Genomic DNA, 27,467 nt, shown 5'->3' with positions numbered 1-27,467 from the left:
GAAGATTGGAGCCTTTGCCCCTTCCATTTTTACCACTAGTATTGTAGAAACATGCCTTCTACCAAGAAACAAATATTTGGGATTTTTTTAAATCCCCCACATTAATTTCGCCATAGTTGTTGTCTCTATGGGACTATATTTATTTTTGCTCCAATCTCTTTATATTGTTATTGAAGCTTTTTAAGATATAGTCAGAGTTATGTTATACGGAAACAAGCCTTTCGGCCCAACTCGTCCATGCCGAAAAAGGTGCCAATCTAAGCTTATCCCATCTGCTAGTGTTTGGCCCAAATCCCTTGTTGACATACAAGATTAAAAAAGGAATCGCTGAAAATACTCAACAGGTCAGGCCCCATCCGTGGGAGAAGAAACACAGAGTACACGCTCCTGAATTTGTGACCCATACCATTAACCCTACGTTTCTCTTCCTTTAGATGCAGCCTGACTTGCTGAATATTTCCTGCATTTACTTTTTTATTTTAGATTTCCAGTACCTGTACTTTTCTCGATTTTCAACTTTGCTGACATAATTGTAAACTAACCTCTGGATTTCCAGTTGCACCTTGAAGTTTCCGATCTATCATCACGGCTTTGCTTTCAATGTGTCCTTTTATAGCTAAGTGTGTTCCATCACCAGAGCGCTGTGCCACAAGCTGCAAGTTCTTCGTGCGCAACAGTTTCTGCAGAAGCAGTTGTCCAGCTTCAGATCTGGGGGCAAGGAAAGACTGGTCCCCTACATTCAAGGCATTGAAGGAGTCAGTATTTAACTCATGTTTTAAGGTTCCCTCAGAATACCCACAGCGAATTGCCTCAATGTTTTCCTGTTTCACTAAGTGACCTGCACTTGTTGTGTTGGCACCTTTAACAGTACCATCCTGTAAGTTGGAACAGCTATCCTGTCTTCCCACGACTTTGTGCACACATTCCTCTTGCCCATTCGTTTGATTCAACAGCGACGATTCTGCTCGCAGTCCGGGGTATTCCTCCTTTGTGACTTGATTTTGGGGGGATACTGGGAAGTCGAATGTGCAAGCTTTAGTCAACTCGCTTTGTTCATGCGTCTCCATATTAATTCTAGTTTGTGACTCAGTGACAGAATTTGCTTTTTCGCCAGTGCCATGTGGCTTCATTGCCGATGCATCAGATTTAGAATCCAATATCTTCTGATGTATTATCCCAATAGGGTTTGCCATACAATGAGTACTTTCTTCAGATTCGTGGCTTTTGAGTACTTCCGATTGTGGCTGTACTATTGTTTCCAAAGTTTCATTTTGTAGTGACACATCACCCGAATTGTTTTTATTTACCTCAGGATGGAGGATTTGTGAACGATTGCAATGAGCTTGGGCAGATACCAATTCATTTGTTGACCCTGCGTTCTGCCTTGCTTGTTTGTTTTGAATTAGATGGGCCATCTCTTGAGGTTTCCCTCCATGTTCAGCTTTAATTTGCTGCACATAAACCATGCCTGGACGAAGAGGACCCAAACCCATCTGTTGACTGGTCACTTGAACTGGACGTAGGCCTGGATGCTGCTGTTGAAACGACTGTGAAGTCATGATGCTTTGCATTCCCTGCCTTGGATCTCCCACTGTTCCGTGCTGCTGAGATGTCGCTACACGCACGACTCCCTGCAAACCGAGACCATTATTCTGTTGGAGATTTGTAACAGATGGGTGTACACGTCTCATTAATTGATTTTGATGAGCCATTGATCTCTGCTGCCCTGCGACACCTTGTTGCATTGCTTGTTGCACTGATATCACTGATCGTGTTTGTAGATTCTGATACATCATACCCGGAGACTGTCCCAGCCCTACTGCGCTCTTAGGCATATTCTGAATCTGGGGCTGGTTACGGTCCTGTCCCATTACGCACTGGGGAGGCAGCAATGAATCTTGCTCCATTGCAATTTGGGCTCGTTGCAGTCCCTGACTCAGTGTACCTGGAGGCGGCTGCTCTTGTTGTTGCTCTTGCTGCTCTCCACTCATTGTACCCAAACTCTGAAACCGCTGTCCTTGCCCCATTGTACCTGGAGACTGCCTCTGTGCCATAAAACTCTGCAGTTGCAGCTGTCCTTGACTTTGCCCAAATATGCTCTGTGAACGCAGTTGCTGCTGTCCTTGCTCTTGGTTCGCCATAGTCTGGGATAGCTGTTCTTGACCAGACAGGTTCTGTAGTTGTCCTTGTCTGGCTACACCTTGTGTCTGCAATTGCCATTGTCCCATCAGGCCATGGAGTAGTTGCTGCTGTTGCCCATGCCTTATCCCAATCAAACATTGGGGCTGCTGCTGTTGCTTTGCCTGCCCCATTGGGGCTTGAGATTGAGATTGTCCCATCCCAATTGTGCCATGGGGTTGCTGTTGTGCTATCCCCATTGTACTCTGAATTTGGAGCTGCTGTTGTGCCACTCCAATTATACCAGGAGATTGCGTTTGCTGTTGTCCAACTCCTGCCAGACCGAGCCCCTGAGGCTGCGGACCCATTCCCACAGCTCCCTGGGATAACTGCTGCTGTACTACTCCGTGCCCCAAAGGGCCCTGATGAGGCTGTTGTCCTGTGGCGCCCAGGGTCTGGGGATGTGGTACCATGGTGCCGTGGGTCTGGAGATGTTGTACCATGGCGCTGTGTGCCTGGGGATGTTGTACCATGGCACCCAGGGACTGGGAATGTTGTACCATGGCTCCCTGGCTCTGCGGATGTTGCACCATGGCGCCCTGAGTTTGGGGATGTTGTCCACTGGTACCCAGAGACTGGGGATGTTGTACCATGGTGCCCAGAGACTGGGAATGTTGTACCATGGCGCCCAGGGACTGTTGTACCATGGTGCCCAGAGACTGGGAATGTTGTCCACCCGTGCCCAGAGACTGGGAATGTTGTCCACCAGTGCCCAGGGATTGGGAATGTTGTACCATGGTGCCCAGAGACTGGGGATGCTGTACCATGGCGCCCAGGGACTGGGAATGTTGTACCATGGTGCCCAGGGACTGGGGATGTTGTACTGTGGGGCTCTGGGTCTGGCGATGCTGACCCCCGGTGCCCTGGAACTGGGGATGTTGTATCATGGCACCCTGGGACTGGGGCTGTTGTCCGTCAGTGCCCGGAGTATGGGGCTGTTGTCCGTCAGTGGTCTGCGGCCGTTGGCCCACAGTGCCCTGGGACTGGTGCTGTTGTCCATCAGAGCCCTGACCCTGTTGTCCACTGGTGCCCTGTGATGTGGGCTGCTGTCCGTCGTTGTCCAAAGGCTGCTGTCTGCCGGTGCCCATGGATGGGGACTGTTGTCCTTGTATCTGGGGCTGTTGTCCACTGGTGCCCTGGGTCTGGGGGTGTTGCCCGTCATTGCCCAGGGTTTGGGCCTGTTGTCCGGTGCCCCGCAATGGGGGCTGTTGTCCATCGGTGCCCCGCAATGGTGGCTGTTGTCCATCGGTGCCCTGCGATGAGGAGTGTTCTCCATTATTGCCTTGGGTCGGTGTCTGTTGAGTCGCTGTGTCCAGGGACGAGGGCTGTTGTTCGTCAGTAGCCAGGGACGGGGGCTCGTGTTCGCCGGTGCCCTGCGATGATGTGTGTTCTCCGTCAGTGGTTTGGGTCGGGGGCTGTTGAGTCACGGTGCCCAGTGACTGGGGCTGTTGTCCGTCGGTGCCTTGGGTCTGGGGCTGTTGTCTGTCGGTGCCTTGGGTCTCGTGCTGTTGAGTCGTGGTGCCCATGGACTGGGGCTGTTGCATGCGGGGGCCTAGGGTTTGGGGCTGTTGTTTGCCGGGACCCAGGACCTGGTGTGGTTGAGTCGCAGTGCCTTTGGATTGGGGCTGTAGTCCGCTGGTGCCCATGGACTGGGGCTGTTGACCCGATGTGCCCTGAGACTGGGGTTGTGGAGCCTCAGTGCCCTGGGTTTGGGGTTGTTGAACTGCTCTGCCCTGGGTCTGTTGTCCTGCAGCTCCCTGGGTCTGGGCCTGTTGATCGGCTATGTCCTGAGCCTGTTGTTCAGCCATGCCCTGGGTCTGGGGCTGTTGTCCAGCCATGTCCTGGGTCTGGGGCTGTTGTCCAGCCATGCCCTGGGTCGGGGGCTGTTGTCCGGCTGTGCCCAGGGCACGTTGACCTCTAATGTCCCGGGTGTGGGCCTGTTGACCCGCTGTGTCCTGGGTCAGGGCCTGTTGACCCGCGGTGCCCTGGGTCTGGGCTTGTTGACCCGCGGTGCCCTGGGTCTGGGCTTGTTGACTCGCGGTACCTTGGGCACGTTGAGCCGCCGTGTCCTGGGTCAGGGCCTGTTGTGCTACTGTGCCCTGGGTCTGGGCCTGTTGTCCTGCGGTACCCTGCGTCTGTTGACCCGATGTGCCCTGGGTTGGGGGCTGTTGTCCCACCGTGCCCTGGGTTGGGGACTGTTGTCCCACCATGCCCTGGGCCTGCTGCCCGCCAGCACCCAGTGGCTGGGGGTGTTGTCCCGTGGTGCCCTGGTTCTGGTGTTGTTGTCCGTCAGCACCCAGTGGTTGGGGCTGTTGTCCCACATTGCCCATGCGCAGAGTCTGGGGCTGTTGCCCGCCGATGCCCTGGGTCAGGGGCTGTTGTCTCACGGTGGCCTGGCACTGGAGCGGTTGTCCCATTCCCTGCCCGATTGTACTCTGTGGTTGGGATGGTGTTTGCTGACCTAGAGTCCCATGGGATTGGGATGGTGGCAGTGGTTGTTGCCCAATCATGTTCTGGGGTGGGGGTGGTTGCTGTGCCATTCCTTGCCCCATCGTTACCTGAGGCTCGGGGGGTGGTGGTTGTGGCTGTGCCTGTTGGCCCATTCCCACTGCAGTGAGGGGCAGATGCTCCTGTCCCTGTCCAATTGTGCTCTGGGTCTGATGATGCTGACCCTGGGTCATTGCACCCTGAGGCTGGGATTGCAGTCCTTGTTCCATTGATACGAGGGGCTGATGCTGCTGCCTTATGTTCTGTGTGATCATGCCTTGGGATTGATGTTGTTGCTGTCCCTGCCCCATTATACCAGGCAGCTGGTGCCTGAGGACGTGGAATGGAGTCTGCTGCCCAATTATACCTTGTGATGCTAAGTGTTGTCCCAAAACATCTTGCGATTGCTGCCTCATTATACCCTGCATTCGGGCGTGATGGACCATTGTACTTTGCTGCTGACCTTGCAAAGGGGTGGACAGCCGAAGGATGTTGTTCTGCCTGATAACACTTTGTGGGTGAAGCTGTCCTGAAACTGCTTGAAGGTGTTGTTGTTGCAATGGAGTCATTGTTGCCAGCTGTTGACTCTGAGAAACATTCACTTGTTGAGGTCCTACGAGTCCTTGCTGTTGCAAAACAGCATTGGATGTCTGTTGCTGTAAAACTAGATTCTGTTGCTGTTGTTGAGACGCAAGGGCTTGCTGTTGACCTGCAAGACCTTGCTGATGTGCCAACTGCTGTGCCATAAGACCTTGCTGAGGCCTTGGAGGTTTAGGTTGATTGGCAAGGCCCTGTTGATGGGATTGCTGATGTAGGAGGAGGCCTTGCTGCTGACCAATTGGAGACATATGCTGCTGACTCATCAACCGTAGGTGTTGCTGTTGAGGTGCCAGACTCTGTTGGTGTGGTGCTCCTGGTTGCTGTTGCCCCTGACCGATGTGCGGCTGGGGTAGTTGCTGCTGACCTGGCTGGTGTTGTGATTGTACAATAATCCCTTGCTGTTGTCCAATGAAGCCTTGTTGCTGCTGGCCCATGAGAGCCTGCTGGGTCAATATTGGTTTGTTACCGACAATATTTTGCTGAGTCGTCGGTTGAAGCTGTCCAATGACATTTTGTTGTTGTAATTTCCCCATGATGCTTTGTTGCTGAGTTGGCCCAACTAGTCCTTGCTGTTGAACAAGCTGCATTCTTTGCAGCTGAAGGTGTCTCTCTTGCAGGAGTCTGTTTTCATTCGCAAGTGTCTGAGCAGCAGAATTTCCAGGAAAAAAGCTAGTTGGAGTGGCAGAAGAAACAGTTGCTGAGGCGGAAGAATATTCTTGCTGTTGGGTCACAGCTGAGGTTAAGAAAGTTGGTCCTTGTTGAAGTGGCAGTCGTATGTTTCCCGTGTGTCCTATTAGTGTATTTGGTTGTTGCGGTAATGCTTGGGGTCCAATGATTGATCCTCCTTGCTGGGCTAGTGCTGCCGATAACATGGGTGTTGCAAGTTTCGGCATTACGCGAGGATTCTGGGATGTGGCTGTCCCGATCACCCCCGAGGGAGATAAGGAGCATTTCTGCTGCTGTTTATTCCGATATTCTGTCATAAGATTTGTATGTTCCTTTTGCTGTTTGCGGACCTGAAACACAATTTTTAGAAAAACTTGAAATTAATTATGCCTTTGTTAAAAAAAAAAAAAAAAAAAAAAATTCAGGATAATTTTATAATAACCCACTTAATCAGCACAAGCTATAATTTAACACTAATTTCAATGGAGCAATTCATATTCTAATCAAATTTACATACTACTAGGATGTAAATATAATAATTAAAGTTTACTTTCAGCATTGACAGAGCTCATTCCACAAAACGCTGGCAATTTTTTTCTAATTAGGGAAACAGTTCTATTAAGAGAAATGTTCATGTTAAGCCGGGTTGGAGATATGTACCTGTTTCTATGGAACTTTAAGCAGGGATTTATTGCTTCAGAGAATAAAAAATGGAACTCGAGACAAAATTGATTTCACAAAGGTGTGAAGTACATTTTTTAATATATGCCTGTTCCATACACGGAAAAAATACTGAAAGGCTTCAAAAATACATAGGGAAAGCAATAGCAGCCAAACATGCCTTTAAGCATGTATGGTTATCTCATCACAAAGGTGGTGATGAATTGGATGGGAAGATAGATGGAACCAACAACTTTCAAATACCTGTTAATGCATTTACAATATTATACGCAGCAACTACTTAGCAAAAAATATTGTTGAATCAAGGTAACAAAGGAAGATACTGGACTAAGTCAACCTTAGATAAAAAGAATCTCTCATCATCAAACCTTACCTGATCAAGTTGTTTCTGGATTTTACTTTGTTGCTCTGTAACTCGTTTCAGTTTCTCTGCATCTGCCTCGGGGAACTCGCGTCCCGCTTTCTTGGCCGTCCGTTGTTTGGCACATAATGCTTTTCTCGACTTTCTGTGGACACCAATCTGCTCTTCTAAAAATTTCAGCTGCATCTGAAGCAGCTGTTGAGTGTGCAGCAGCCATTCTTCATACTGCCGGTGCTCTGCCTCATCTACAGCACAAGAACCAAATGTATAATTAGACAACATGCAAGTCTTAATCATTCTGTGTCTGCTTCTTGTGCCCGAAAGCAATTGCACAAGATGTTAAACTCAGCACCGATAAATGATGGAAGAAAAAATACATTCTGTTAGGTATTTTGCCAACAGCTTCTAAAAATAAAGTAGAATATTGTTATATTCCCTTATTGAAATATAATAATGGAACCATTTCCCTGCTGAGTGTCAAAAGTGCAACATGTGACAAGGAGATTTTTTTTAAACAGAATATCACATACTTTTGAATGCAGGAAATCAATGCCTGAAGAAAAATATTACCAGTATATCAGATACAATTTTGTTTTCATCTTCACATGGCGTCAGTGCATCTTATTTTTAGTGGTACTCTGACTAGTCTCGTAAACTGGATAGCTGATTAAAGCACATCTGAAACTATAAAACTACAAATCAGAAATTTAAATAGAAAATGCTGGCAGCAGTCTCGTGGGCCAGCTGGCACGTGGACATGAAAATAAAGGTCACATTCCAAGATACTGATCCTTCATCCAAACTGTTTCTCTCATCATAGATTCTGCTTTATCCTTGAAGAATTTTTCAGCATTTTTCGTGTTCACATTTCTACAGCTTTGATCCTGGAAGAACAATAGTAACGTGCTAATTTATCACGTGTCCATTTTCCACCGCAGTTTTTTCCCAACAGCTTGAGGCTCCCCATAAAGGACTATTAAACAAAAGGGAGGAGGTTGTCTTTCCATTCTCTGGTGGTGGATGTGAATACAAGCTCAAATAGTAAAAGGCAATGTGCCAATCTTGTGTGACAGCTGACGTTTGGAAATTAAGATTCACAAACCATTATAACTGGGAATTTTGTTCCAGATCGAAGTGAATTTCCTAGAATGTGACCACATCCTTCCCAGAAGATAATAATTCACTGAGGAAAAAGTCACTCGACAAATCATGGTCCATTCCGACAAGCAGAAATTACAGCTTTGCCAGAAATTTGCAGGATTCTCTCATTAAAATAACATCCGACTTAAACCCCCTTCAAGCTGAAAAATCACTGAGTGGATATAGAACAGAATTATGACACAAAATCAACAAATCCGATTGGGTCAATTAGTCCATTGCAAGCCTGCAGATTTTTCCAGTTTAGGGCTGTTACCACTCTTACGATGTCCAGAAGGTTTAACTTTGCCTAGTCATAAAGAAACAATTCACACAGATTTGGGGGGTGATCCATGGGAACAAATGTATCTAGTTTTATCTTTATCTAAGATTTATCTAGTAAGGCTTGGTGGCGGCCCAATCACAACAGATAGGCAGTTTCAAAAGCTGGTTGCAATTTTGACCCTTGCACATTTTTCTCCCGCCACCCTGAAGCATGAAGATGTTTCAAACAAATGTTTAGTGTACCTGAAGGTATAATGCACAATGTAGACAGTTACAGGCATGTTTCCCCATTGAGTTTAAATCTGGTTGTCAGCTTAACTCAAGAAATGTTGGGCAAATGTATTTGTGCTCGAGCAAAGACTCATTCTCTTGTCACCAACAATAATATCATTTAGGTGATATAATGGCCCTGTCCCACTGTACGAGTTCATTCCAAGAGCTCTCCCGAGTTTTAAAAAAATCAAACTCGTGGTAAGCACGGAGAATGAACATAGCGGGTACATCGGAGCTCGGGGACGTCTCTTAGCGGCTCGTAACGCTAACGGCAGGTATTCAGGAAAGGCGGTAAGCTCGGGAAGACTCGTGAAGATTTTTGAACATGTTGAAAAATGTCCACGAGAGCCCCAAGTACCGACGAGCGGCCATTACCGTAAATCTCCGAGTTCGAATCAGGGCAAACTCAGGAGAATTCTTTGAATGAACTCGTACAGTGGGACAGGGCTTTAAAGCTGAAAGAATCTGCTCAGAACACTGAAAAGTTGGTCAGGTTGATTCCGCTTGCAGTTATAATAATTACAAGAATTTCTGTACAGTTAAAATATTAATCTAACAGCAGTAGAGATTGTGCCATTTTCTTTCAGCAGAATGCTGGAAAAAGCTGGAAGTCCACAGTTTCTTTAGAAAAGCTTGATGCTGGGGATTCAGATTCACATGAATGAAAACATTTTGTCGAGTGCAGAGCTTCACACAGATTCTGTAAGGCACTTAGCAAGTAGCATCTTCTGGAATATTGCCAAACATGCAAGTTTTTGACAAGATCAACCTGAACCAGAGAAAGGCAATCTTAAGATTTTAAAGGAGCGTGCCAAAATGTACAACTATTGCCCTTTTGCAAAGTCGAGAAACCACAAATGACTGCAAAGAGCCAGATGCTCAGATCTGAACTTCTCGTCTTCTATTTTTAAGTTGTATTATTTTGAATTGATATACTTAAATTTCAGTGTTATATTTAAAAGAAAATTCTAAACAGCAAGATTTCAAACTGCCATACAGTTCACTAATAAAGCCAAACACTTACTTACGAACCCCTGGACAAAGGTTGGTGGATTTGGCCGAGTCTGCACCTGTTCACTATTAGTTTCCTGTTGGGAAAATGGAAACCCTAATCATTAGTGGATTTGGACTTGTGCAGAACCAGATCTACACATTTTGATGATTTCCGGATAAATTAATACTGAACTTTTGAAATGGGAAACAAACAAAAACCAGGTGAAACCAAGTGAACACAAACAGTAAGGAATGAAAAAGGAAGTATCAACTCCCTTTATACCTTTAAAATGCAAATATGCTCAGGAGTGAATCAAGTTACATAATTTCAACAACATTGCTATTTTTTAGTATGCAGGTGGAATGACACATTTTAAACTTCAATTAAATGAATTAGTTTTGAAAACTAATGACAAGTTTTGTTAAAACCCTGAATCAATGCGATTTCAGATGCTGGACCTTTACCAATGCTTATTTGGTAAAGTGGCTACTGGTAATTCCCAAGTGCCTTGCAATTATTTTTTGCTGAACCTTAGCTGAGGGAAGGGCAATGGGCAAGGTAATGATTGCTGGGGATAAAAGAACCCGAAGGAATAAAAGCATACACATCATATTTTAGCTGAACAAAACAAAATACAATCCTCTTACCAACACCCCCCAAAACACCTTTCTGAGGATGATAATTCTTTTACGGTACATTGCACTCCTTGCTCGAAAAAATGTGAACAGCTATTTTTCTTATTTTATTTTTCTTTTATTGCTTATTCTTTTCCTGTACTCAACGCATGACTAAGAATATTAAAAAAGTGATGAGCGAGTTTTTAAAGAGAGGTGACATACCTGACTGTTTCCAGGTGGCAATTTAGTCTGGGCCTCATTTGCTCCTGGAGCTCCAGCCAACCTCTGCGCTAATAATGAAACTTGCTGCCTAAGCAACCATAAAAATTGATTAACTGTGAATATTGCAAAGTGACTTTTTAAAAATTCAATATTCTTTAAGCTTAAATCTGATTTTCACTGAAACATAAATCGAATTCTGGATTACGAAATAAAATATTTCCATTTGTATTAAATCTGCCTAATCCTATTTTTTATTCTTCCGCACAAAATCAAATTAAAACCTACCTATTCATCCCTGGTGCTACAGTGATGTTCCCTTGGGCCATGACCTTTTTAATTCCTTTCAATGCCACCATCTTTGCTTTGGCAATGGGATCCATGATATCATCGGCTGCAAATTTATCCAAATCTACAAAGAAAGAGATTCTGGTAAAACCGTTCAAAATGTAGGTTGTTTAGAACTTTAACATTTCAATTTCAAAAATATTCGTTCACCTCTTTTTACATCATCATCTCTGTCATTCATTGGTAAACATTTCCAAAAGATAACTAATAATGTGGAACATTTTAAAATCATATCTTTCAAAGCAGTTCACCGTTTTGTACAGATAGTACTAAATAAATTACCAGTCAAAAGCTCGTTAAACAAATAATGGGGGTGAAGGGAGAGGACAGGGTTGTAGTTTGTTTCATGTGAACCTTGGTGTTTTGCATATGCTGTATTTTTTAAAAGGGAACACAATTATAACTGGGTTGGGAATGACATGATTCAACTCAAATTTAGCCCAAGTTTCAACTTGTGCAACTGAGAAGTAATTGTCAGACTTTGTATAACCTGCTCAAATTATGTATCTACTGGATGTGTCTTTGGCAAATCATTTTAAATATCAGATTTCCCACTTCAGGAATTAATCCTGGAGTCATCAAGCACATTTAAATACTGTTATGTTTGCTGATGGTCAAAATCTTTTCAAACTGTGCAACACACCAAGTTAAAACATGGGTCCCCATGTCCATTTCACATTGGGGAGGATTCACAATAATTTCCAACTGAATTGATGTTTGGCAATATGTGAAAAAGCATGTAGCTGCCCTGCAACAGAGATAAATAACTGCTGATATGGTTAGATTCCAAACAAGACTGAAAGAAGTGAGAGAGGAGGTGGTCAAAGTAAATTACCTACCTGGTAGAGAATCTTCACTGTTCCATTGGTATTCATCCTTCACATACTGTAGGAGTAAAGCCTAACTTGGTAGTATGAGGAAACCATGCCTGGCAATCACATGAGAATGTTGTCCTGGTGTTGCAGGTAGGTGATGCTGCAGATATTTCCTTCCACATTGTATAATAAAATCCTAAAACTTGTACAACAGCACCAATTCATTTAAATCTGAAGTTAACTGAAACTAGTTAACCAGAATGTTTAGCAAAAGTAGAAAATACAAGGGTTACATCCCAGGTCAAGCAGCATCTGTGGAGAGAGAAAGTGTGGCTTTTCCAGTGACTGACCTGAAACATTCATTGTTTTGCTCTCTCTGCAGATGCTGCTTGATCTGTAGTGTTATGCCCAGCATTTTGTTTTTTATAAATATCAGATTTTCTGCATCTTCAGCATTTTTATTTTTCAATAATCAAAAAATGAATTCCTATTCCACTACTTTCCTGCATAGATGAAGGCGAATACACAAATAATGAAAATTGTCCACTGGACAAGGCCAACTATCATCTTCATAGACATTCCTTCAAAGAACATTAAAGCATAGGTACACAAAAATGCTGGAGAAACTCAGCGGGTGCAGCAGCATCTATGGAGCAAAGGAAATAGGCAACGTTGCCTATCTCCCTCGCTCCTTAGATGCTGCTGCACCCACTGAGTTTCTCCAGCATTTTTCTGTACCTTCGATTTTCCAGCATCTGCAGTTCCTTCTTAAACATTAAAGCATACCCATGTGATGGTGATTTAGGATGGGGGGAAAAAAGCCTCTGCATAAAGAATCACAACATAAACTGTTGATAGCAATTTGCAAAAGCTGCTGCCACTCTTGCTATTTAAATGTGGTCATATTTAGTAAATTTGTAATTCCTGGAAGTGGTATTTTGGACTTGACTTGCTCTAATAGAAACCTGATTGAGAAATGCCCATGAATCAGCCATCAAACACAAACTAACACTATAACTTGCAACCTAATATTCTGCCATACAAGATCATCCAACACGTTTTCATCTTTCTCAAATATTCCAGTTATTTTCACATATAAATTACTGACACCTATATAATAGAAAACAACAGGGTTTTTTTTTTTGCATACAGCAGTAAGCTAAAAACACCATTGATAAATGATGTTATTCTCTTTTTTGGCAGATATGAAGAAGAAACGCTCATTATCAGATTAATCAGATCTTTTAACAATGAACTCAAACATCCATTTCACTATTCTGTTCCGTTATTCATTGTTATTTGTTTTCACAGTTCATTAATGTGAACTGAAGTAATCACCAACAATGCCAATTTAAATGCAAGGAAGAAACCCGTGCACTAAAAATATTTCTGGTGATAGATACAAGGATAAATCCATCGAATGTAACTCAGTGAAAGCCTAATTTTAAACAAGTCTCTCCACACTAATGGACTCATCAGTTCTGGTAAAGTTTCACTGCACTTTTTGATCAGTTTGCCCAAAACTGTACACAATGTTCTAATTGTTGCCTTAAGATGCTGTCCAGTTCAACGTTTTAACTTGTCTTTGTATTCTTTTCCTAAGATTTGAAAAAAATCAAGTATTTAATTTGTCCTTTTCTAAAATCAAAATTGCCACATCTTCTGGTCCATCGCCACCTTGAATAGTTTTGTATAGCTGTATATACAAAACTGTATATTGTATATACAAAACTGTATATTGAAATCACTTTGTTCCTTTCACTTATCTAAAATGCTGTATTTTCAGTTAACTATTCTTATTATCAGTCTATTATTTAATAATTTCCCATTTTGAGATGCAAATCATCTAAAGGGCCTGTCCCACTTAAGCTATTTTTAGGCGACTGCCATAGTCGTAGCAGGTCGCTGAAAATCCGGCGACTGGACACCCCTTTGACATAAAATTTGAAATAGAATCATTACTTTAACAACAAAAAAAACCCCAAAGTCAGCACCAGCGACAACCTACATTAACTTGGCGACAACCTCCGTTAACCTGGCGACAACTACGACAGCACCTACGTCAGGAGATGTCAAGCTACGCTCATTGGCGTCAAACCCACTGTCACCGACTGTCTCTGAAAATGTTCAACATGCTGAAAATCCAGCGGCGACCAGAAAGACGCTACGACTCTTTGGGCGACTGAGGAGACGACTCGCGACCATACAGGCGACACCCCGGTCGGTGACCATGTGGCGACAGCCTAGTTGCCTAAAAAATAGCCTAAGTGGGACAGGCCCTTAAGACTTTCATTAAGTCAAAAACAAAACATTGTAGAAAAATTCCTTTAAATACAAATACATGATTTGGAATGCACAATTGGAAAATATGATTAAAGGAATTCAACTGAATCTCAGTGGATATGTATTTTTAAATGCAACATTTGCAGGGATACAGGGAATGAATAGGAGAGTAGCATTCCATCTCCCAAAGAGACACTTGAGATTATACGGGCAAAATGCTTCTTCTTGTGCTCGATGACACAAAGGGCAGCCTCTTTTTTAAGGGTGTGGTGGGCATTGGGACTGTCCATTAATTTGAAGATGTTCTTGAGAGTTGCGGCGCTCTGTTGATCCAATCCATCCGAGGTGAGATTGCGGGTTGTCCACCGGATTCTTTGCAAAAAATACTGTACAAAAACATTATTAACTTTTCCCATTGCCTTTTGTCATTCTTTCCTTTCTCAATATCTGTGTCATGGATAAATAAATGGCGACGGAGACGCATCAAAACAATTGGCAATGGGTTCAGAAACATGCCGTGTACAGCTTACCCAAAAAAATGCAGTCAACCAGATTACTTATGCCAGCAGTCAAAATAAACTCATATCCTTGGCTGTCATGACCTGGGAGATTAGAAGTCTCATGGACAACAAAAGATCAGAAAGAGAAACTGCTCTTACTGTTAAGGAATTATCCAAACAGAGCACCAATTTCACATAATCAACAAGTCAAGACTTTCTGATGAAAAACACAACACTACATATTTCTCCTGGAAGGGCAAATCGGGTAATGATCATTAAACGCTTCATGCGAGTTACTATTAACACCTTTGCACGTTATTCGTTCAGCACAAAGCTTGGTGGCATCAACAAGGTTCTTGACTCCACACTTCACAATCTTGTATACAGCTTGCTTCAGCGGCCAGAGGTTGCCAACTGCTTCAGAAGGGCGTCCATGACCAAGAGGAGCATAATAACCTGCCTTACAATCACCACAATGAAATGCTTCAAGATGATGGTTATGACGCTAATTAATTCCTGCCTCAGAAATGACCTGGCTCACTTTCAATTTGCCAATCGCTATGAGTCACAGCAAATGCTGTCTCACTGCTCTCAATTCTGCTCTGGACCATCTGGATATCAGGAACACAATGTCAAGCTGTTGTTCATCGACTGCAGCTACAGTTCAACACAATGATCCCGTTCAAACTCTATCACTAAGCTCCAAGACATGGGCCACTGTACCTCCTACTGCAACTGGATCCACATCTGCAGACCTCAATCAGTGCGCATTGGAAGCAACCTCACCTCCGTCTTCCTAACAAAGGTACACCTGTGTGTACTCAGCCCCCTGCTCTAATCTCTTCACATCCATGACCGTGTGGCTAAGAACAACTCCAATGCCATCTACAAATTTACTGACGGCAATAAACTCAACTTGACGGCATACATGTGATGTAACAATGAACACAACAAAAAGGTCAAGAGAAACTGCCACTCTGAATTATCAAAATTATCGTTACAGGGAATTTCAGCATATGATTGGCTAAGGTGTACTTCAAGTTGGGACAGCCACCTCCAGCAGCCTGTTTTGCTTCAGTAAATATGCTAAACATATTGATCACACACGTACTTGGGCAAAATGATAGAAATAATGGCATATGCAAGATCAAAGGACTGAGAGTTTTTGGACTGCAACTTTTGATCGGAATCACGGAATGCTCCAATTGGTAGGGTCCCAAGTGGCAAACTGAACAATTGGACTACTCCCAAAAATGCCAGAACAAACTTATCTTCTATTTAAACAAGCCTTACAAATACCAGACAGGGAGAAAATAAAGTTAAAAACATGGCCGAGGTTGCAAAAAGGGAGTATCATTAAACTCACCTGAACAAGACATGATGATAGGTAAGAAATTAGCAAAGGTACTTTGATGTCAGTTTGCCAGCAAACTATGCAATTTTCCAGAAACAAAAAGCACAGAACTAACATTTAATGTAATTGGAAACCAAATAGTCCATATCCCTGACAGCCAAAATCTCCAATTTCTAGAGTGTCGCTGGACGAAACAGGCCCTGTGGCCCACCAAGTCCATGTCAACTATCAAACCCCTACACCAATGCTATATTACTCCAATTTTATACTCCCCACATTCCCATCAACTCCAAGATTCGACCACTCACCAATATGCTTGGAGCAATTTACAGCAGCCAATTAAACTACCAATTGGCACATCTTTGGAATGTGGGAGGAAACACATGCAGTCACAGGAAGAACATGTCAACTCCACAGAGAAAGCATCAGAGATCAGGATCAGTGTTGCTGTAACTGCGAGTCGGTGGCTCTGCTCATCCCATTGGTAGAACTACTGAATGGAGGTAAAGAAAATTCTAAAATATTCTCTGAACCTCCATCTTTAATATAGGAATTGTGATTAATAAGACCACCTTTATAACTGCCTCAAAAATTTCAAGTTAGTCAGGCATGATCTTTCTTTAATAAATCTATGCTGACTGCAGGCGATTTAGACTCTCAGAAATTCTTCCAATAACGCATCAGCTGTTCAAATAACTGTCCTAATTAAAAGAGGTGCACCTCGTTCTACAATTTTTGAACAAGAGTTTGGTTCATTGAGAAGGAACAGAATTTTAAAAACCCAATCAATTGTGAGCATTAAACATTTGCTAATTGGCAGAAAAGTCCTAATCAATTGATAACAAAAACAATTCCAGCATGAATTGCATTTAACAAAAAATTGGTAAAGTATTTAGAAAGCCAAGACTAAGATGATCACGAGATGAGAATATTACAGTACGTTGAAGTTAGCTGTGTGTCCTATGTGCCATGTTTTAACAGATCAGCACACAAGGAATTTCAAACAGTAATCAAGTAGAAACATAATAAATCTGTGGTCCTTAACACAAGATGAATCGCCTGTCCCACTTCAGCAAGCAGCAAGTATCCTGAATTTGACAATCTCCGACCTGGTGCAGAAATTCAAAGGCCAAGGTATCAGAAGAAATGATGTTACAATTCCCTTGATCTCTTTTTCTTTCAGATTCAGATTCAATTTCCCTGGAAGAGCGACATAGCAAATGATTTGAATAAATAATAATAAGTGTCCGGGGGGGGGGGGGGGGGTGATTGGCAGTCACCGATGTACGTTGTTGAGTAGAGTGACAGCCGCCAGGAAGAAGCTGTTCCTGGACCTGCTGGTTCGGCAACGGAGAGATCTGTAGCGCCTCCCGGATGGTAGGAGGGTAAACAGTCCATGGTTGGGGTGAGAGCAGTCCTTGGCGATGCTGAGCGCCCTCCGCAGACAACGCTTGCTTTGGACAGACTCAATGGAGGGGAGCGAGGAACCGGTGATGCGTTGGGCAATTTTCACTACCCTCTGCAATGCCTTCCGGTCGGAGACAGAGCAGTTGCCATACCATACTGTGATGCAGTTGGTAAGGATGCTCTCGATGGTGCAGCGGTAGAAGTTCACCAGGATCTGAGGAGACAGATGGACCTTCTTCAGTCTCCTCAGGAAGAAGAGACGCTGGTGAGCCTTCTTGATCAGAGTTGAGGTATTGTGGGTCCAAGAGAGGTCATCGGAGATGTTGGCTCCCAGGAACCTGAAGCTAGAAACACGTTCCACCTCCGTCCCGTTAATGTGGATGGGGGTGTGTGTGCCGCCCCTGGACTTCCTGAAGTCTACAATGAGCTCCTTGGTCTTCTTGGAGTTAAGGGCCAGGTTGTTGTCAGCGCACCATGCTGCAAAGTGCTGGACCTCCTCCCTGTAGGCCGACTCATCGTTGTTGCTGATGAGGCCAATCACCGTTGTATCATCTGCATACTTGATGATGGTGTTAGTACCATGTACAGATGTGCAGTCATAGGTGAAGAGGGAGTAGAGGAGGGGGCTCAGCACACAGCCCTGTGGAACGCCGGTGTTCAGGGTGAGGGTTGAAGAGGTGTGCTTGTCTAACCTAACAGACTGGGGTCTGTTGGTTAGAAAGTCCAGTATCCAGTTGCAGAGGGAGGGGTCGATGCCCAGGTTACCGAGTTTGGTGATCAGTTTTGATGGTATAATGGTGTTGAATGCTGAGCTGTAATCGATGAACAGCATTCTTACGTAAGTGTCTCTGTTGTCGAGGTGGGAGAGGGCGGAGCGAAGTGCCGTTGAGATGGCATCCTCCGTACTCCTGTTCTTGCGGTAGGCAAACTGATAGGGATCCAGTGTGGGGGGTAGGCAGCTTTTGAGGTGTGCCAGGACCAGCCTCTCGAAGCACTTGGTGATGATGGGGGTAAGTGCAGGAAGTCGTTGAGGCTTGCCGCAGTGGAGTGTTTTGGCACTGGCACGATGGAGGTGGTTTTAAGGCACGTAGGGACAACTGCTTGGGCAAGTGACAGGTTGAAGATGTTAGTCCAGACGCCTGTCAGCTGCGCAGCACAGGCCCTGAGCACGCGCCCGGGGATGCCGTCAGGGCCAGCAGCTTTACGTGCATTAGTCCTACTCAGTGCCACGTATACGTCGTAGGGGGTGAGTGTGAGGGGGTTGGTGATCAGCAGGTAGCACAGCCTTGATGGCTGTCTCTAGATTGTCCCTGTCGAAGCGGCCATAGAAGTGATTAAGCTCCTCAAGGAAGGAGGCGTCGCTGGATGTGGGGGTGGTGTTGGAGGGTTCCCCCCTTGAACATAAAATGCTTGCCTGTCTTCTGCTATAAACGTTCCTTTTTTATTGAATGTTATTAGAACTGTCAATGAATCAGTCAAGCGGTGCAAATGCAAAGGGAAATTATTTAGACATGACCAGGTAAAATTACAGTTGCCAGATACACACTTATCACTACAGATTCTAAGCCAAGCTAGATGTTCATTTATCTGTATCTCAAAGGAAAAGAACCTGCCTTGTCTTAAGACTATACCAATATATCAGCAGCAGTGGCTTAATTCTGAACTTTCAAAAACTAGCAAGTCACCCCAAGTCCATCTCATTCCCAGAGACCTCCTTTCCTCATTCTCCACATCCTACCAGGCTGATTTCAAACAAGAATATTGCACAATAGAGGGAAACCCCCAGGCTAACAAATGTCTTTCCAATATATATCATTTACAGTGCCATCCATAATGTTTGGGACAAAGACCCATCATTTATTTATTTGCCTCTGTACTCCACAATTTGTGATTTGTAATAGAAAAAAAAATCACATGTGGTTAAAGTGCACATTGTCAGATTTTATTAAAGGCCATTTTTATACATTTTCGTTTCACCATGTAGAAATTACAGCTGTGTTTATACATAGTCTCCCCCCCCCATCATTTTAGGGCACCATAATGTTTGGGACACATGGCTTCACAGGTGTTTGTAATTGCTCAGGTGTGTTTAAATGCCTCCTTAATGCAGGTATAAGAGAGCTCTCAGCACCTAGTCTTTTCTCCAGTCTTTCCATCACCTTTGGAAACTTTTATTGCTGCTTATCAAAATGAGAACCAAAGTTGTGCCAATGAAAGTCAAATAAGCCATTATGCGACTGAGAAACAAGAATAATACTGTTAGAGACATCAGCCAAACATTGGGCTTACCAAAATCAACTGTTTGGAACATCATTAAGAAGAAAGAGAGCACTGGTGAGGTTAATCGCAAAGGGACTGTCAGGCCAAGGAAGACCTCCACAGCTGATGACAGAAGAATTCTCTCTATATAATAAAGAAAAATCCCCAAACACTTGTCCGACAGATCGGAAACACTCGGGTGTTGATTTGTCAATGACCACTGTCCGCAGAAGACGTCATGAACAAAAATACAGAGGCTACACTGCAATATGCAAACCATTGGTTAGCCGCAAAAATAGGATGGCCTTGTTACAGTTTGCCAAGAAGTACTTAAAAGAGCAACCACAGTTCTGGAAAAAGGTCTTGTGGACAGATGAGAAGAAGATTAACTTATATCAGAGTGATGGCAAGAGCAAAGTATGGAGGAGAGAAGGAACTGCCCAAGATCCAAAGCATACCACCTCATCTGTGGGGTATGGTGGTGGGGGTGTTATGGCCTGGGCATGTATGGCTGCTGAAGGTACTGGCTCGCTTATCTTCATTGATGATACAACTGCTGATGGTAGTAGCATAATGAATTCTGAAGTGTATAGACACATCCTATCTGCTCAAGGTCAAACAAATGCCTCAAAACACATTGGCCTGCAGTTCATTCTACAGCAAGACAATGATCCAAACATACTGCTAAAGTAACAAAGGAGTTTTTCAAAGCTAAAAAATGGTCAATTCTTGAATGGCTAAGTCAATAACCCAATCTGAACCCAATTGAGCATGGTTTTTATATGCTGAAGAGAAAACTGAAGGTGACTAGCCCCCATAAGCTAAAGATGGCTGCAATACAGGCCTGGCAGAGCATCACCAGAGAGACATCCAGCAACTGGTGATGTCCATGAATCACAGACTTCAAGCAGTCATTGCATGCAAAGGATATGCAACAAAATACTAAACATGGCTACTTTCATTTACATGACATTGCTGTGTCCCAAACATTACGGTGCCCTGAAATGGGGGGACTATGTATAAACACTGCTGTAATTTCTACATGGTGAAACCAAAATGTATAAAAATGGCCTTTATTAAAATTTGACCATGTGCACTTTAACCACATGTGATTTTTTTCTATTACAAATCTCAAATTGTGGAGTACAGAGGCAAATAAATAAATGATGGGTCTTTGTACCAAACATTATGGAGGGCACTGCATATAGCCTGGTTTGACCTTTACAACTATTTACAAACTCATGGAATATGGAAAAAACCAACAGAAATATGTGCGTTGATGAAAATGAGTGTGTGTCTAATGCCCATGTGTGCAAGAATTAATAACAGCCCAAAACATCCTCAATTACCTACAAAGTGCTTTCTTTCAAATTAATTCACGGAAGTGGACACTGCTGAATGCTTCACTTGTGGCCTATTTTTAATTTTGTGACATTTCAGCCGTTTGCTCTACCATTTTAAAGATCAGTTAAGAGTCAAGCACATTGTTTCGGGATAAAGTTACGTATGGACCAGACCTTGAGGACATCGAACTATGTAGTAGCACGGTCATTAAATAACATCAAATAACTCAGAGGCATGGACTAACAATCCAGAGACCAGAATTTAAATCCTAGCATGGAGCTTGTGGAATTTAAAACCAATTAAAGGTGTAATTTGTTATTTATTTTTTTTAAAAGAGGGACTAGGGGGAGGGGAGAGAAGCAATACAGTAAGTCTTAAATAATATGAATCTACTAGATTGTGGCAAAAAAAGCACCTGATCCACCAACATCCTTCAAGGGAGGAAATCTGGTGAAATAAAAGCTAAAAATATTGGAAACACTCAGCTGGTCAGGCAGCACGTGGGAAAAGAAAAACAGTTATTACTTCAGGTCAAAGACTGTTGTAATCCGGACATGACTATATGTGTTATCAGACCCATCAGGGTGGTTGACTTAAATTTCTTCGTAAGCCACTATGTTCAAACAATAAATGCTGGCCTTACCAATGATGCCTGGATCGTGAAGAATGAATAAATGAAGAACAAGATCTGCTTAACATGGCATTATAGAAAGAAATACAGAACTGACACTAGCCTTTTAGCCAAAGTAGTCCATACGTAGCGTCAACTGCCATCAACACTAATCCTCAATTAATCCTATTCTATATTCTCTCCACATTCTCAACAACTCCTCCCCCACCCCACCCTTGCACACCTCATCTAGTCTATCACTCACCTACACACTCGGGTCAATTAACCTCTCAACCACGCATCTTGTGGGAGGAAACTAGAGCTCCCTACCTCTCCTGCCTATGGACTGCATGGGCGATCTTAGGAATAGTATCTTGAGAGCCGCCACAATCAACAACATGCTAACAGGAAATGTCTTACACTACATCTGCCACTTGTGACATCCTGCACATTTGAGGTTTAGTACAATGCATTTATTTTTGAACAAACTACACACAGTATATGTCTACTCCCTCGCAACTGGAGCAAACTCATTCTCAAGTCCACAATGCTCACACTTTGTCTTGCGTCTGACAGTCCTGCTAACATGATAGTGCCCTAAATATTGCATGATGGTTACGGCTCCCCGGAGATGCATTTCAGAAATGATGAATAATCTCAATGCGGCTGCAAATTCCTGCAGGACGTTCCAATGCGCATGCAGTATTCAGCAATCCATAATCATCGAGAGATGTCTAGAAATGGATTATCGTTCAGAAGCCTGTAAGCAACCCTGGGCTGCAAACAAAGAACCGCAGTTATGAATGGCTTTTTCATAGCTGCTCTATTGAGGGACGGGAGATCTCAAAGGATCCTGCTCTTTTTCCTATGCATCCCTGTAAAACAATCCATTTTCTGTCAGCTTCTAGTTTTAATCAAATTTCCATATGTCCTATATCTGCCTCATTAATGAGAAGCTATATCCATCATAATATTAAAGGAAGTCATATTAAATGCAGGTACCAGTTTGTGGACCAATAAATTGAAAGCCATGGATTTGATATTGAGACCAGGGTTAATGATGCGCCCTCTAATCAGGTTTAGCAGACAAAAGGTTGCTTGGCCATGAAGTAGTTCCTGAAACTCATGAACATTTATGATAACTGCTGCATGTTTAAGAAGCAAGCATCAATACCACGATCCCCAAAGTCTGCAAATGAGAATGGTCGACTGGAAATATGATTAGCCTGATGTTGGCAGATGTCCTCCCCCATTCATGAAACCGCTGAGTTAATTTTGTTTTGTTGCATTATCACGGGCATTGAGAAAGATGCAACTAACACGAGTCAGTTTGAAAACTGTATGAAGAGCATAAAGGTTCAAAGTTATTGCTTCACTCATGTGTTTATCATCGATTTCTGACCACTTTCCCCCCCATAATCACAGTCAAAGAAGCACTGATGTTGCTATATAATCTAAAGAACAAGAATATTGCCATTAACCTAGTGGCAGCATTGCTGCCTGAAACTCCCAGGTCAAGCTTCAGCCTACACTCCTGATAGCACCAGTTCAGGTTAACATCTTACACGATACCCAATATCAGAGGGGAACACCAGTCCCTCATCACAAGTTACTGAAATCCCCCAAAAAACTCCCAATGTATATGACCAGCTGAGGCAATATGCACATTCCATAGATGAACCTTTTTTGCAAAGCATCAAACTTTGAACTTTTTCACTCCAAAAGAAAACTAAAGAACATGTCGTCTTCTCCAAACAGCAGCTGAAAGGGACAACATTGTGTTTTGACTCTGTGCTAGCCCATTGAACTTTAAAAAAAACATGCTATAAATAACCTGAACAAACTAGAACAAAAATGTTTAACACTCTCTCATCAAACCTAGACCTGAGGTGACGCCTGTCAACATTTTTGTAGACTAGCACGTGATATGAAGAGTACAGAATATACAATTGGGAAAGACGGAAGCAGTACGATGAAACAGTTCCGAGAAGTACACATGTTGCAAGGGCAATCGTTCGAAGCATCACCTTTCTGCAACATCACGGTAACCTTTTTTTGTGAGCAAACATGACACATGGTTTCCTGAGAGCATACAAAAATAGGCAATTCTCCTATAGTATGTGGAGGAGGAGGAAGAATGAAAAATGAACTGGATTGAACCAAATGAATGACTATGATTGATCTGCAATGAATCCAGAATACACACAAGCTCCACTTGTGTATTCAGTTAGTCGTAGTCATTCCAGAAGGAGAGCTCTGATAAGATGCTAATGTGTGTATTTTCCTACATTTTGCAGGTTTTCTTTTTAAATCTGTTGCCTCCATTTGTTAATGGTAATTTCTTCAAATTATTCAATGCTATCATTTTCATTCACACAATAATGTGAAATGTATTAAATAGCATTGCAAAGCACAAATGAATTTTGACTAGTTGGAGGTTAACAAAACAGGTTTTAAAAAGGAACACAAAAGCCCATCCTAACCTACTTTCTGCACAACAGCAATTGAAATGAAACAAGTAAACAGAGTCACTTGCTTTTACATAGCGCATTATCGTGTCTCTCAGAAATGTCTCAAAGCACTTCACGTACATTACTTTGAAGCACAGTGATGGTAATTGCAACAGCATTTTGCGCACCACAAGATCCCTTAAACAGCTTTGAGATCTATGATAGGTTACATTCTACTTTTGGTGCTGATTCCAAGGGGAATATTAGCCAAGACACAGTGACATGGGATTTTTACTGACCACCTGAACAAGGAATCATGAAGACCAGAGCTTGACATTTCTATTACTAATTCAGTGCAGCCGCCACTAACGGCCAACCAGAAAGAAGCCGACATTATTTGTAAGCTTGCTCATTACCTACTGTACCTGTATCTGGGAAGAAAGCATTGGCCAACTGTTGCTGTTGCATCACAACTTGCTGCGTCTGCTGCATGATGCCTATTTGCGATACAGCCAACTGCTGAGTTGGCAATAACTGCGGTGAGGTCAAATGTTGACTCTGCTGTGAGGCCACTATCTGCTGAGTTGGATGTTGCCCTGTTGCCACGTGCTGCTGTTGGGACATGGCTACATGTGGTGAGGCTCCAAGGCGTTGCTGCGATGCTGTCAATTGTTGCTGCTGTGAAGATGCAAGGGATCTTGGGATCCCCAACTTATGATGCTGTATCACCCCTAGGATATGTGGCTGTGGCAGGTTTAAATTCTGAGGTGGCCCCTCAAGATGCTGCGACTGCTGTGTTGTTGGAAGATGTTGGGAGAGCCCTGGATGAGTCGGTTGATGTGAAACCTCGAGCTGTTGCTGCTGATGCAGAACTGGAAGGTGGGCCTTTGGTCCTGAATGCTGCTGTTGCTGTTGAGCAGATATACACTGTGATCCTCCCAACTGCTGCTGCTGTTGCTGCTGCTGCAGTTCCATTTTCTCTTGTTCGAGTAAATCATGGAGAAGCAGTGGAAGTTCACTTGCCTCCAAAGAGCTCTCCACTTTGACAAGGTCATCCACAGACCGCCGTTTCGGTTCCATACTGGGCACATGTTGACACATTTCATCAAGTCCAAATTTAGCCAATGATGGCCGAGACTGGACGACCAGTGGCAACTTGGAAATTATCTGTGTTGAAGATGTGCACGGAACACTTTCTAAATCCACATTCGAATGCTCATTGTTAGGCATCCGCGGAGTCCCATGGCTACCTGAAACAACCGTACCACTTTGAGTAGATGTCTGTGTTCCACTGGTAGCACACGTAGAACTCTGACACAGTGCTACACTTGTGTTGACATTAAGTCCAGTACCCAGATTGAGTAGCATTGACACGGCTCCTCTCTCATCATCCCCCTTCGGTGGGCTTTCCGCTTTTATCAGAACCGTCTGAGCCGCAGAAGTATTTGCAACAAACTGGCAAGCTGAATTTTGGGAAACATTCTCTTCAACCTTCAATACTAAGTCAAGAGTTGGCTTTGGAGAATTATCAGTAGACGGGGCCCTGGTGGCTGGATCACTGCATTGACTGTTAGTGATCGTTTCCGATTTGACATTATTCACTGACTCACAAGTAATCCTATCAGAAGTGGATAGAGTATCTGCAATATCAGATTTAGTTTTTGCTTTTTCATTCTCTTCTTCTTTCGTAGTCTTTTCTGTATCAGAGCGGCTGATATTATCCGTTGTACATTCACCAGCTGGGCCAACAGCATCCTGATCAGCTAGAATATCCTGATTTTCTTCTGCTTTCTCATTTGCAGATTCTACTAAACGCAGTTGTTCTGTAAATATGTCCTTTTTGTCACCAGTGTCTAGCTCGGGGTCAGTATAAGCTAATAGATCAAATTCCTCGCATTTCAGAAGGTCGTCGAGGTGGGGATCATTGGTTTCTAGGTTATCGAGGTTACCAAGCTCATCGTCTGTCTTACTGTCTGGGTCAAGACTCAAATTGGCAAGGTCATCTTCTTCATCTAACTCTTTTGGTGAATCAAGTTCTTCATCCAAAGCTTTTACAACTGAATCATCGCAAGAGATCTTCCGAGGATCTAACTCGGTGTGCTGTCTGACTACACTGGAGATGGATGAGACAGAGTTAAGTGGAAAAGGTACCGTGTTATCCTTCAAGGCATCAGTGCTGCAACTTGAAGTGGACGTTGTAGTCGATGAACTAGACTGAAATGTCTGTTGTGCTTCACCCTGTCCTGTAGTTGCCAATGGATCTTTTGTCTGGATGTGCTGATGGGCACTTGATACTTCCACCGAATGAGGTGAAGATGGCAATGGAGCAGAAATATTCTGCTGGGGTAAGAGCGCTATCCCAACTGGTGACTGTGGCAAAGGTGTACTTGGACCTCTTGATATGACCTTGCATCCCTGCATTTGATGCACAAATGAACCAATTTCTTGATTTGGTAATGGAAGGCGTGGTCTTGGCTGGGGACCACGCTGTACCAGTTGGGTACCAATGGGTAATCGTTGGGAATTGTGCCTCAGTTCTATATACTGAGGACTCACCGGAATTGGAGAAGCTACAATTTGTTGTTGTGCATTTTGAAAAGTGATTTGAGTGGCAATTCTTGGGTTAAGCCCAGCTGTGCTGTTCATTTGCATGGTCATTCCAGGCCTGTTCACATGCAAAGATTCAGGTTGCTGGAAACGGGTCTGCCCAGGAAGCCTTTGTATTAACTGCTGCTGCCACTGTTGCTGTTGACTAGCTGGTTTGCCTCTCGGGTGGAATCCTTGTGGGTTACCAACCCCTGGTTGCCTGGAAAATAAAACATTTATTGTAGATACAAGTAATGAAAGGCAGCAGTATTTAGTGCCCTCTTTTCAAATGGGGGTAATTTGATATAGGTGAGAAAATAAAGTCTTTAAAATGTGCAAGTGACCACTAGCACAAAATGCTCTTTAATATTATAGTCCCCAAGATCTTCAATATATATAGAAATGCATTCAATGAAAATGCGATGTCAGCAAACCTTTGAAACCAGAACTCAGCTGAGCCAATGCTCAGCAATTATGCCATCAGTATGTGTCCAACAACTACTTTCAAGATCAAATACCAGACCTCACTGCTTGCTGGCTGCACAACATATGCTACAATTCCTTTGGATAAAATGCAGTATTTGGATAATGCTGAATTACAATGCACATAGGAAAATGAACACTTACAGGGACTGTTTTCCCTGGAACGAAGGAAGCTGAGGGTGAACTTATAGATGTATAGATAATCACAGTCTTTCTCTCAGGATAGTGGCATTTAAAACTAGAGGGTCCAGGTTTTGGTGGGAGGGGAAAGATTTTAAGAGGATCTGAGGGGTAATTTTTTTCTACACTGGGGATGGAGGGAATATGGAATGAGCTGCTAGAAGAGATAGCAGAAGAAAGTACTATTACAATGTTTTTAAAATATTTGGACAAGTACATGGATAGGAAGGAATATGAAGGATATAGATCAACCAAGATTAGCTTAGATAAGCATCTCAGTTGACATGAACAAGTTGGGGTGAAGTGCCTGTTTCTATGTGCGCGGGCGGCTCCGTGAATCTATAGCTCTT

The 27,467-nt window shown here is 43.4% G+C and overlaps 1 protein-coding gene across 23 annotated transcripts in view; it reads right to left on the bottom strand.

The window, feature by feature from the left end:
• kmt2d (lysine methyltransferase 2D) overlaps positions 1-27,467 on the bottom strand; it is a 136,167-nt gene that overhangs the window by 23,063 nt on the left and 85,637 nt on the right. For 16 of the 23 annotated variants that reach the window (XM_033015615.1, XM_033015614.1, XM_033015613.1 and 13 more), the window contains 6 exons: positions 24,294-26,674; positions 10,787-10,910; positions 10,502-10,589; positions 9,693-9,756; positions 6,986-7,218; positions 543-6,281 (listed from right to left, as the gene is read on the bottom strand). In XM_033015615.1, the coding sequence (XP_032871506.1) occupies positions 543-6,281; positions 6,986-7,218; positions 9,693-9,756; positions 10,502-10,589; positions 10,787-10,910; positions 24,294-26,674 (8,629 nt within the window). The remainder of the gene's footprint in view (positions 1-542; positions 6,282-6,985; positions 7,219-9,692; positions 9,757-10,501; positions 10,590-10,786; positions 10,911-24,293; positions 26,675-27,467) is intronic. The other 7 variants (XM_033015634.1, XM_033015628.1, XM_033015631.1 and 4 more) reach the window with 7 other exon arrangements.

The sequence above is a fragment of the Amblyraja radiata genome, chromosome 46 (genome assembly GCF_010909765.2).
Source record: "Amblyraja radiata isolate CabotCenter1 chromosome 46, sAmbRad1.1.pri, whole genome shotgun sequence".
NCBI lineage: Eukaryota > Metazoa > Chordata > Chondrichthyes > Rajiformes > Rajidae > Amblyraja > Amblyraja radiata.
Note: the sequence above shows the minus strand (reverse complement) of the source record. Positions and strands in the feature narration are given on the sequence as shown.